The sequence below is a fragment of the Dipodomys spectabilis genome, unplaced genomic scaffold (assembly GCF_019054845.1).
Source record: "Dipodomys spectabilis isolate Male_0828 unplaced genomic scaffold, ASM1905484v1 ptg000411l, whole genome shotgun sequence".
Classification (NCBI taxonomy): Eukaryota; Metazoa; Chordata; class Mammalia; order Rodentia; family Heteromyidae; genus Dipodomys; species Dipodomys spectabilis.
The window spans coordinates 1,279,765-1,292,847 of NW_024871088.1; the positions used below are offsets into that span (position 1 = coordinate 1,279,765).

At 38.5% G+C, this 13,083-nt stretch overlaps 1 protein-coding gene across 3 annotated transcripts in view; it reads right to left on the bottom strand.

Annotated features, from left to right (window-relative positions):
• Positions 1 to 2,449: 2,449 nt before the first annotated feature.
• Positions 2,450 to 13,083, bottom strand: part of Gab3 (GRB2 associated binding protein 3) — a 63,588-nt gene continuing 52,954 nt past the window's right edge. For 2 of the 3 annotated variants that reach the window (XM_042667560.1, XM_042667559.1), the window contains exons 9-11: positions 7,202 to 7,318; positions 5,662 to 5,771; positions 2,450 to 2,819 (exon numbers count right to left, since the gene is read on the bottom strand). In XM_042667560.1, the coding sequence (XP_042523494.1) occupies positions 2,759 to 2,819; positions 5,662 to 5,771; positions 7,202 to 7,318 (288 nt within the window). In that variant the 3' untranslated portion in view covers positions 2,450 to 2,758. Of the gene's footprint in view, positions 2,820 to 5,620; positions 5,772 to 7,201; positions 7,319 to 13,083 lie in introns of all 3 variants that reach the window. The other variant, XM_042667561.1, reaches the window with a different exon arrangement.

The window sequence follows — 13,083 nt, forward strand, 5'->3', positions numbered from 1 at the left end:
AGCTGCTTCCTTTCCAGGTGTGTGCCTGGACTGTGACCCACCTATTTCAGGCTTCCTGTTGTAGGCAGGGTAACAGTGTATGACACTGTGTCCAAGTATGGGTCTTTTGAACCTTTCTGCCTGGGCTGGTCTTGAAACACTATCCTCCCAATCTGAGCCTCACAAATGACTAGGCTTAACAGGTATGAGCCACAGGCACTCACCTGTATTTTCGAATAGTTTTATAGTCATTTTCCTTACACTATTTTTCTGATGCCCCTGGAGTTTTTAATGTTAACTGGTTTACTTGCAAGTAATATTTACTTACACAAATATTTATCCTATAGATTGATAAAATGTATTTATCCACCACTCAAAATGAGATACAGAAGATTTTCATCATCCCTGAAGGTTCTTATGCCTCTTTCTTACAATAATAATTTCTACAATACAGCTAACCACTGTTCAGAGTTCTATAAGCACAGAATTTGAAAACGAATAAAAAGTCTCATTAAGAAATTATTTCCCAGGGGTGGGGGTAGTTGTGGAGGTGGGAGGGAAGGGATGGTAGGGGGAAACAAAGAAGGAGGCAACAATGCTCAACAGGAAATGTACTCATTACCTTGCTCTTGTAACTGTAACCCCTGTGTACAGCATTTTTCAATAAAAAATGTACAAAAAGGAAATTATTTCCCTATAGGCAAAAAGATATTTTATTTTATAAGCCTTAAATAATCATAAAATAAGGCTTATTATTTCAGGTTAAAACATTTTTAAATAAAAAATGTACATTGTAAAAAAAGGAAATAATTTTCATGACTTGAATTTTCAAAACCAACTGAAATAATTTGAGATTTCAACCCAAACATAGGTTGTGTTATTTCATATGAAGGCAAACAAATTAAAGTGGAGATTGGTCCAAGAAGTGAACCAAAACAAGTGAATAGGAGCAAAATGGGTAAAAATGTTGAAAGGGGCAACATTGATCATGATGCATTGTGTTCATAAAGTGCTTTGTTAAATTCCAACTCCTTTGCACCACTTACAGATAAAAAATAAGCAAAATGGGTCCAACAAAGCAGAAAAAAAGCAAAGTTTGTGATTTTGCCTTTTCCATTGAGATTCACCTGGAATTGTTTCTGTGTGGTGATATGGTGGGAGCTCATGGTGCAGCACCTTGTGCTGGGAAGGCTGTCCTGTTCCAGAGCCTCCCAAGTGCTCCCTGTTTGTTTTTTTCCTAATTCTAAAAAGTGAATTTATTTATTTATTTGTCGGTTGTGGGGCCTGGACTCTGGGCCTGGGTGCTGTGCCTCAGCTCTTCAGCTCAAGGCTAGTGCTCTACCACTTGAGCCACAGCGCCACTTCCGACTTTTTCTGCTTATGTGGTACTGAGGAATCGAACCCAGGGCCTCATGCATGCAAGACAAGCACTCTACCACTGAGCCACCTTCCCAGCCCTAAAAAGTGAATTTAAATAACCACTTAATTCTGCTTTTACTAACACAATGAAACTGTGGTTCAAAAAAGAGTATTCATGCCTACCTAATATTCCCCGTCCTACATGAAGTTTTGTGGATATGCTTTCTACTCTGTGGGGGCCACTTTATGCTAGCACTACCCTCTCTCAATAGTAGAAAATAAAGCCAAATATGAAAAAATAAGTGGCACAATGAAAATAATGTAATAAAATATAATTTAAATCAAGGGAAACCAAAGTTAAACAGGAAGCTGAAAACAAAAAGTAATGGGACTACGGCATAAGAGGGCAGGGGTTCAGGGAGCCTTTGACTTAGATTTTGAGGTTCATGTTTCTCTGGTCTGCTTTGTGGGCCAATCAGTTCTTCTGGAGCATGTATATCAGTGTTTACATTTTTGTCTTAGACTTACCAGTGGTTTCCCTTTCTTTTAGCATCAGTAATAGGGTTTATACCTTTGGTCTGTTTCCTCTCAACCTGAGCCCATTTTTCAGCATGTACCATGACCTGGAGATGTCACTTTCCTAGAACCCAGGGCTGCTAGGAGCCTTGGCCATGAAAAAGGGAGGTACTGGTGAAAGAGATCACTCGGGGAGAGGCAGGTCTAATGGCTCCTGTTTTGATCATGTAAAATGGATGACAAAGGTCATGCTATATGTAGTGTCAGGAAGAGCAGTAGATTTTCCTGTTAATTATTGAAGCTAGTTTCTGAAGGAGGAAAAGGATGTCAAGATATTGTTTGGCTGAGTAAATGCACTACTAATTACAGCCACCTGCTCAACTGTTTGCAGCCAAATCTTGTGTAGGTCATTGCACATGAGTCCAGTTAAATTTGTTGTACTTGAAAACAGTAATAAAGTCTATTTATAATGCTCAGCTTTCTAAAGATGGTCCTCCTCATTTATATTTATAATGCGCAGCTTTCTAAAGTTGGTCCACCTTATTTATATTAAATGTCATCACTTCAAACAAATTGAAGAGAACTTAAGTCATGATTTCCCTTATAAGACCTTTATTAATTCCAGAAACAAAACAGAAAGAAGCAAAGTGATTTTGAAAAATTGGTGTGATTGTAGGTACAGATATGTAGGGATGGCAATTGAGAAGACCATTAAGAGAAGGAAAACAGGCTGGAGAAGAACCTTCAGTTTGTACTTAGACCTGTAGGTCACGATGATTCAGGTGACATTTGCTTTACAACGAAGTGGCTCATACAGTGACTCCAAGTGGTTGCTTTGTGCCTTGATGGCTAGGCTGTGTGCTGGGCCTCAGGACTCCTTCTTCCCCAAGGAAAGCTTAGCTTCTCAGAATTCCTGGGTTTTTGGCCTTCCCAACTTGCAGGCTGAGACCCTTCTGTTCTCCATCCTGCACCAGAAATGGAACAAAAAAGGAGCTACAAGAAACAATGTGGGATTAATTGCTGCATTGCTGTTGTATTGATTCACAAATCTTTCAGGAAGGTATCCACTGCACTATGCACAGACATGCCATGTGCATGACTCATAATGGTCTCTGTTCTCATTTCTGCAACACACACCAGGTCCGTGGTCCGTAGCACAGTCCTGGCTTACATATATAGACTGTCTCCACCAGAAAACAAGATTCAGCTGGCATTGTTTTAAGTTAATGGTGTTTTTCTCAGGAGCATGTATGCTGTTGTCCGCTTAAAAACTACCCATATTTCATTTCACTGAATCATTGTACTTTTGCATAGCCATTGTTTAGGAGTTTGATCAAAGCAGAACATAACTGCACATATCTTGTAACTGAAGGGTGATCCCAACTTTAAAAAATTATTTTGTGCTGATCCCTATTGTTTTCCATACGTTTAATGTAGACAGTGACTATTTAGAACATTCCTGTTTTTAATTAATCACATCCAAATATGCCATACTACTCATGTGTATATTGCTTCATGGCCTAACTACATTCTTTGCAATGTTTTGAAGGAAACAAACTTCTCCTTTTTTGCCTCCCTCTCTCTCATTAGTTGAGTGCTATTTCACTACTGACAGCTTCTTTTCCATCTTCAATCTGGTGTGGCTCTTGACACTTTGGCCCATAGTTTTTCTGCATCAGACTTTGCCAGGTAATCAAGGATCCAAAAATCAAGTGCCTCACACACGGGGAAGCTACTACCTATGAGAGCTGTCAGGCTGTAGCTCTTGCTTCTTGCCTGAGATCTTGTAACTTTGCATCAGTCACATGGAGCTCCTTATAATTTCTTGCCTATGTGCTGTGATAGAGTCCTGATACATAGGATACAAGAATTGGCAAGTCTCCTTGCTCTGTCTAGGCTCTCTAATTATCCTCAATTTAAAGCATTTAGAAATTTCTCCCAACTTTGCCACATGAGGAAAACAGTGTAACTGCGTTGAAAATCAAAGTAACTTTGTAAATGATCAAAACTCTAGGATTTTGATATTTACTTACCTTTGGGGCCTGTTTAAAACCCTGCAACTCTGTGGCAAAGCCTACAATTGCCCCAGCTACCTACTATCAGAGAGCTGCCTATTTGATTATTCTCATACATTTGACACTGCATTGGTTTATTTCTCAGTTGTTCAAATATGTCATCTGGTTATAGATGCTTAGAAGAATCACAAAAAGGTCTTGAATAAAACTCTATGTTCAACTGAGAACTTCATTCTGGATCTCATAGATCCCATGAAACCCACCATTGCAAAGCAAGGGAATTTATACTCTCAAGACTGGATTGTTTCTCCAGAAGAGAAAAACTGGCCAGGAAACCTCACAGTGGAACTCATTGTTACTTTTTTCTGGTCATTTCTATCACTTAAAAGCTTTGGCCCTTCACAGGATAACCAGGGACAATTTATATCTTCCTGGAGTTGGCAACAATTTATCCAACAGCATTATCTAGCTCACAGGCAGGGAAGTAAATTGATTGCATAGGAGACAATGTGGTCTACAATGGATCTTAGACTGACCACAAGGAGGTATTTCTAATTATGAGTACCGACGATGTTAGAATTCCAGTTGGACATTGCACAGAGATCCTCATTGGTACATATCTTTCAAGTGTCAAAGCATCTTTTCAGGCCCCTGTGAAAGGGAGAGGGGATGATGGCTCATATTGTGTCTGTAGGTATTTTCTGTGTCTCCAAGGTTTACCCTACTGATGGATTCCTGCCCCCGCCCGCCTCCCCGCCACCAATCCTCAGAGGTAGTGTGAGATACTGGAATGAGCAAGTTGGCAGACTGGAGAGCTCTAAGCTTAACTCTGTCTTAGCTGTATGAATGACTTTTGGGCTACATTGTTCCCTCTTAGCTTTCTTTTTTTTTCAGAGTGGGAGCAACAATCTCTTCAATGCCTAGATTCTGAAGTTTTTTAGGGGAAGGGATGAGCTGATCAATGAAAAAGACTGCTGGGAAAAAGCCAACAGCAATGCAATAGCAAGCTTAAGCACAATGTCCTTAGAGCCACCAGTGTGATCTGATCTGCTTATCATGAAGCCTGGAACCTGTTGCCCATCACTTGAAGTATATGTCTTCAGGAACAGAAATGATTGGCCTGATGAAGTCTTTAGATAAGGAATATTGATTCTGCCAACATTGCTATGCTTGATTTTCTCAACTATGTCTTCAAGGGCTGCGTGATAAGGGTCTCTAGGGGCCTTGTTGTCAGGATGATTTATGATTCCAATCAAAGCACAGGAGACAGGACATAATTTCAGGTATTGAAGGCTAATGATGTCATACTGTTGGTAGCAATACTGGTTCTATCTTTGCTCCAAATACTGTTTGAAATATTTTTAACAGAATATTTAGAATAATGTTCTCCCAAGGCTTAAAAAATTGTTCCTGCCCTGCCTGAATGGATGAAATTTTAAAAATATATTTTAGTTTGTGAATGTGGAATTTTCCATCTCTTCCTCTTATGACTATGGAGCTAATGGCAAGCATCCCTGAGGCTGAAGAAGTGAAATGTCTGCTATGGGCTCCAGCACAGGGATCTGGGGGCTGGACTCCCTCAGATCTCCCTTTGGGAGGAAACTACTGGTTGTTTTCTTCATTCAATGCTTTAACAGGTTCTCTCTCCTAAGGATTTTTGCCAAGACTACCACAACTACATATTATTTGTTTTCAACTGTGACAACCATTGGTGTGTTTTTAGTGAAAAGAAAAAGCAAACTGAGCCCCACATTTCCCTCTTGCACACTTGACTCAAGCCCACACTTCTCACGCTTTGGATTGCCTTTCATCCGTCCACTCCTGCTTGGTGCTCTGGAGAGCCTGTGTCTTCTGCTCATCCACCTGGACATAGTCTACTCTTTGCTCTTCTGAAAGAAGTTTCTGAGGGGAAGAATCAAAAGGTTTCCATTAAATCTTAACTTAATAATTCAGGAAAATACCTACCCTTCTTTGGTAGATTATATTGTCATTAAATAATTTCCCTTCCTCTCTATAGAAACACACGTGTGTGTGTGTGTGTGTGTGTGTGTGTGTGTGTAAGTATTCTGTAGCCTTCTGACTTGGTTTGACCAAAAGAATGTGAGTTGAAGTCACACGTGGCAATTCTAAGGAGAAAAGATACTTCCTGGTATTCGGTCTCCTTTTCCTCTTCCATGAACCCTGAATCAAAGATGATCTGGAACACAAAGGCCTACTCTGAAGTAGTCTTCCTCATGAACTATAAACTAAAAGAGCCTTTGTTGTTAGGAGCAGCTGAGATACACAGGCTGTTTGCTCTAAATTCAAACAGACTGATGTGGCTTTTGTTTTTGTTGCTCCCATCCTTTTGTCCAGCTTTTCTTTCTTTTCTTTTTTTCTTTTTTCTTTTTTTTTTGTCAGTCGTGGGACTTGAACTCTGGGCTTGGGCGCTGTCCCTGCGCTCTTCAGCTCAAGGCTAGCGCTCTACCACTTGAGCCACAGCACCACTTCCGGCTTTCTAGTGGTTTATTGGAGATAAGAGTCTCATGGACTTTCCTGCCCGGGCTGGCTTTGAACCACGATCCTCAGATCTCAGCCTCCTGAGTAGCTAGGATTACAGGCGTGAGCCACCAGCGCCTGTTGTCCAGATTTTCTTGAGAACAGTTCAGGTTTTGGGGACAAAACACACAAATGGAGCCATGCTATATATTCTGTCCAGCAGATTGCCTTTTTCCACCAAACAATACATGTTTAGACACAGTGTGGATCATAAGCATCCTGTGCTGATGTACCATTCATTCATTCCACAACTTACTCTGTAAAAACAGAGATATTACTGGCTCAGATCATCTTTATTGGTACAATGTCGGTGATACTCAGAACAGCTCTTAATGTAGGTGCTATTATTTCTGATCCCCACTTTTCAGATTAGAATATTATCTAGTGGAGCTAAAACTGAGTAACCTGCTAAGAAGTTTTGCTTCTACTTAGGTCTCCTTTTTATAATTCCCTAAAGTATAGCCAGACTAAGGTTTTATATGTAGCTAAACAGCCTTCTGCTCTATTCTCATCGCTGCCTAAGGATTTTTTCTATTACTTTTATGCTCAAAAATTTGAACAGCACGAATATAACATCTCTTTATATACATTTATCCAAACAATATATGCCAGAAGGAAATATCCAGGATTTCATTTTCTCTAGAAGGTAGGATTAAGGTTGATTTTAAACATTTCTTTCATTACACATATCTGTATTTTTAAGACTTCCTAAAGAGATACATGGTTTGGTAATAAGAAATACACAAGCAGATGTGTGATCACCTGGGAATTCTCAGACACAAGATCCTTCCTACCTGTTGCACAGGAGCTGGCGATGCTGAATTAAAGTCCAGGGCCAAATAATCTAGGCTGAATTTCTTTGTCCATGCAAGAGCACCACTGCTCAGGGAGTTGACCATTCTGTGCTCCTCCTAGGAATCAATATCATAGGACTCCAGTTAATGATGCCTAGCCAGGTTGTCCCTGGGAAAGAAGGGCATATTTGGCGTCATCCAAGTAGCTGCCATCATCAGATCATAAGAGACCTGAGAAGACCTGCCCACACATCTGAATGAGATACATTTCAAAGACAATAAAGCCAGTTTAGCATTCACTATGAAACCATACTATGACAAGACAGGGTTTACCAAAATTCTCTTATGAAAGAATTTATGGATTTGACAGGCCCATGGTACTTTTAACGATTAACTCTTGAAACAATCACTACATTTATCAAAGTTCTAGAAAAGGAATTCCAAATGCTCCTTACTGCTCTGCATCCTGGTTAACAACTGGTATTGTCAGACCTTTAAACCCTTTTTCCAGCTGGTGATGTTTGGTAAAGTGGTATCTTAACGGGGTTTGATTTTTTTTATTTCCTCAATTAGCCACCTTGGACATGTTTTCAGGTGTTGAAGGCCCATTTATTGTTTTTCTGTCTGTTTACATTGTGGCTTCATTTTGGTAATGAAGTGTATTTTTTTCTTATTTATCTTGAATACTTCCTCATATATTTTAGGGACTAACTAAGTATGTTTTGGTTATACAAGATGCAGATGGCCATTTCAGTTTGTGGCTTGTCTTTTAAAATGGTATTTCTTTTTAACAAAAAGAAGTTCAGGCTTCTAATATGTCTTTCCCTGTGTGTTTTGCACATGACTTTTCTTAAGAAAAATCTTTGTCTAAGCTTAGATTATGGTTTATTTCTCCATACTATTTCCTAAAATGATTAAATTTTAACCTTCATGTTTATGTAACAGTCTCACCTGAGCTAATTCTAATATATATTGGCAAAGATACATACACTTTGTTCCTTTTCTAATTATTTTTCTTTTTTTATAATTTTTATTTTTTGTGAACACACTGTACAGAGGGGTTACAATTACATGGGCAAGATAATGAGTACATTTCTTATCAAGCATTGCAGCCTCCTCCTTTGTTTACCCTTCACATCCCTTCCCAGCCTCCCCTTGCCCCCCCAATCTTCCCCCCCCCTAATTATTTTTCTTTTACACAGGGCCTCACTCTAGTTCAGGCTGGGCTGGAACTCAACATTCTCCAGCCTCTGCCTTTTCCCCCAGCTTATTTATTTCTAAATTATACATTTTTTTATCTTTAAGTTGTTGTAAGGGTTTCCAATTTAGCTGTCAGTTTATAAGCACAATGCATCTTGATCAATACCTGCTTCATTGTTCTCCCACTTGTTACTTCTTGTGTAGAATTGCTCTTTTCTTAGTAATAGAGCCTTTCTGCATTTATACATCAAGCAAGTTATATTATGGTCTGGAATCTGTTTATGGGCTTTCCCTTCTATCCTATTGGTATATAGGTCTATTTTTGTAGCAAGACTGTGTTGACTGTTGCAAGTGTTAATAACAAAAATTTCACCCTCCTTGTTCTTCCAGAATGTCTTGGTTATTCTTGGCCCTTTGACCTTAACAAATATTCAAATCAGCCTCAAAGTTTCTCAATAATCACCCTTAGGTCTTTCATAAGAAAATGTCTAATAGTTTAGTTTCTCACTTTAGGAATATAATCTATTTCATTTATTTAGAGCCCTTCAAGTTTTTTTCTATAGTCAATATTTTCTCTATAGTGTTTTTGATGATGTTTTATTACTTTGTTTTTTTATTATAGAGGGTCTATTTTCTTTAAATTCTACTTTTGATTTCTTACCACTGTATAGACATTCAACTGATTTTGTGAATTGATTTTATATCCATCAATCTCAATAATTCCTTTGATTAATTGTAATATTTCTAATAGCTCATTTAAATTTTTTGGGCAGCGATCACCTCATTTATGAATAATTGTGGTTTGTCTTCTTCCTTACGTTGTAATCATTATTTCCCTTAGTTCTTTAATTTGACATATGTCATTGGATGAGACTTCAACTATAATGCTGGATAGAAATGGTTAATATCCCACTCTAACCTACATATAGCTTTTCTAGGAAAAACTCAATAAAGAAACTTCAGATTTAAATGAAACCATGGATCAATTGAACCCAACACACACCTCTAGAACATTTCACACAGCAGTTGCAGAAGTCATATTCTGCATTGGGAACCCGTGGAACATTCTTAAAAACAGACCGTATTCAAGGCCATAAAGTCAGTATCAGTAAATATTTTTTAAAAAGTTAACCCTTGTAACTTGTCAGACCCTAACAGAATAAAGTTAGACCTTATCAGTAAAAAATTTTAAAACTGAAGAAAATATTCATACTCATTGTGAATGGACAAAACACTGCTTAATATTGAGTGGATTATCAAAGACAAGAGGGGAAATCCAAAACTTCCTTGAATCCAATGAAAATGAAAACACAACCCACCAGAACCTTTGGAACACAGCAAAGTCAGTTTAAAGTTTATAGCTATGAGAACCTATATCAACAACATATTTCAAATTAATATCCTAATAGTGTTCTTGAAGCTCTTAGAAAAACAAAAAGAAGCTGAATCCAAAACAGTAGATGGAAAGAAGTAATAAAGATCAGGACAGAAATCAATGAAGTAGAGATTTTTAAAAGGCTATACAAGGAATTAACAAAACAAAAAAATGTTCTTTGAAAAGATAAACAAAATTGATAAACCCTTAGCCAATATGATTAAAAGGAGAAACCACACAAATAAATGAAGTGAGAGAGATTAAAAGGGGGATATTATAATAAATACTAGTGAAATCTAGAACATTATGAGGGAATATTTAGAAAAGTTTTACTGAAACAAACTGGAAAATTGAGTAAAAATTGGTAACTTCAAACTACTAAAATTGAACTAAGTGGTATAAACTAAACAGATCTATTAAAAAGCAATGATTATATAATCACTTAATCTCAATAAAAATATTTTAAAAAGCAATGAGACTAAAACAACAGTAAAGGATCTCTCATCAATGAAAAGTCCAGGACCCTATGGGTTTACAGCTCAAATTTATGTAGCTTTTTAATACCAATGCTGATCAATTTTTTTTCATGAAACTGAAATGGAGTGATCAATACCACACTCATTCTTTGAAGCCAATATTTAGTCCCATAAATGGACAGGGACACAAAACAAAGGAGACCTTATAGATCAACATCTTCTTTCATGTCAAGATGCAAGGATGCTTCAATACATACAAATGAAAAAACATAATACAGTACATTAACAGATTTAAAGTAAGAATCAAAAAGCATCCCAATAGATGCAGAAAAAAAGCCTTGGACAAAATACAACATCCGTTTATGATAGAAAAGCTTTGGAGTAGCTAGGAACAGATAGTCCAACATATGAAAGACTATATATGACAAGCCTATAACAAACATTATACTAAATGATGAAAATCTGAAGCCATTTCCTTAAAAATTGGGAACAAGACAAAGATGCCCACTCTCACCACTCCTATTCAATATACTATTTGAATCCTAGTCAGAGCAATAAAGCGACAGAAAAATATAAAAGGAATAAGGAAAAAGTCAAAATTTCCCCATTTGTAGATGGTTTGATCCTATATCTAATAGATTCTAAATGCTCCACACTCAAATTCCTGGAGCTGATAAATACCTTCAACAAAGTATCAGGACATAAAATAAACACAAAATATGTAGTATTTATGTGTAATAACAATAAGAACATAGAGAAGAAAATTAGGAGAACGAGTTTATTCCTAATAACCTAAAAAATATCTAGGAATAAACCTAAACAAGTTGGCGAAGGGCCTCTGCAATAGAAACTATAAAACTCTGAAGAAATAAATTGAAGTAGATACCAGGAGGTGCAAAGAAATTCCATGTTCATAGATTGGCAGAATAGAGAAAGAAAATAGCCGGACTTCCAAAGGCCATCACTAAATTCAATGTAATAGCTATCAAAATTTCAATGTCATTCTTTGCAGAAATGGGAAAAAAAACAATCCAGAACTTAATATGGAAACACAAAAGGCTCCAAATAAGTCAAAGCAGTTTTCAACAAAGAAAGCAATGCTGGAGGTACCACAATTTTAGACTTCAAACTATACTACAGAGTCTTAGCAAACAGCTTGGCACTGGCACAAGAACATATCTGAAGGGGCTGGGAAGGTGGCTCAGTGGTAGAGTGCTTGCCTCACATGCATGAGGCCCTGGGTTCAATTCCTCAGCACAACACAAGCAGCAAAAAGCTGGAAGTGGCACTGTGGCTCAAGTGGTAGAGTGGTAGCCTTGAGCTGAAGAGCTGAGCACTCAGGCTCAGAGTTTAAACCCCACGACTGACAAAACAAAAAATACCTCCCCCCAAATAAAAACCATACCTGAAGACCAATGGAACAGACTAGAAGATCCACAAATGATTCCATATACTTACTGCCATCTGGTTTTTGACTACGGACTCAAAATGTATTTTGAGAAAAAACTCTTTAATAAATGGTGCTGAAAAGAACCAGATTTCCATATGCAGAAATCTAAAAATGGATCCATGTCTGTCAACTTGTACATATAAATTGTAATATCAATTCAAAGTGGATCAAAGACCTTAATATATGATCTGAAACCTTGAAACAACTAAATGAAAGAATAGAGAAAAAGGGCTGGGAAGGTGGCTCAGTGGTAGAGTGCTAGCCTTGCATGTATGAGGCTCTGGGTTTGATTCCTCAGCACCACATAAACAGAAAAAGCCAGAAGTGGCGCTGTGGTTCACGTGGTAGAGCGCTAGCCTTGAGCTGAAGAGCTCAGGCCTAGATTTCAAGCCCCACGACTGACTAAAAAAAAAAATAGAAAAAAGCTAGAACTTATTGTCATGGTTAGGAACTTTCTGAATAAAACTCCAGGACCTTAGCAACCAGAATAGAGTAGAAAGGGGTGGGAATGCAGTCACAAATTCAGAGTGAGGGAAGAAGTGGATTGGGAGGGATGGTTAAGAACATTGAAAAAGGTGACATTGATCAAGAAGCATTATATTCATAGACTGTTTCGTTGAATGGAAACTGCTTTGTTGAATGGAAACTCCTTTGTACAACTACTTGAAGATAGTAAATTAAAAAAATGGATGTTAGCTGGGCGCCAGTGGCTCATGCCTGTAATCCTAGCTACTCAGGAGGCTGAGATCTGAGGATCACGGTTCAAAGCCAGCCCAGGCAGGAAAGTTCTTTTTTTAGGTCGGTCGTGGGGCTTGAACTCTGGGCCTGGGCGCTGTCCCTCAGCTCTTCAGCTCAAGGTGAGCACTCCACCGCTTGAGCCACAGTGCCACTTCTGGTTTTCTAGTGGTTTATTGGAGACAAGAGTCTCACGGACTTTCCTTGCCTGGGCTGGCTTTGAACCGTGATCCTCAGATCTCAGCCTCCTGAGTAGCTAAGATTACAGGTGTGAGCCACCGGCGCCCGGCTCTTTGAGACTCTTATTTCCAATAAGCCACCAGAAAACCAGAAGTGGTGCTGTGGCTCAAGTGGTAGAGTCCTAGCCTGAACTCTGGGCCTGGGCGCTGTCCCTCAGCTCTTCAGCTCTACTGCTTGAGCCACAGTGCCACTTCTGGCTTTTTTCTTTTTGCTTATGTGGTGCTGAGGAATCGAACCCAGGGCCTCATGCATGCAAGGCAAGCGCTCTACCACTGAGCCACCTTCCCAGCTTCTGCTTTTGTCTGCTTGGTGTTCCAAAAGCCTCCTGTTCCAGTGTGACTGTTTCTTTTTCAAGATGTGGGAAATAACTGCTATTATTTTACTGAATATGATTTATTTGCCTTTA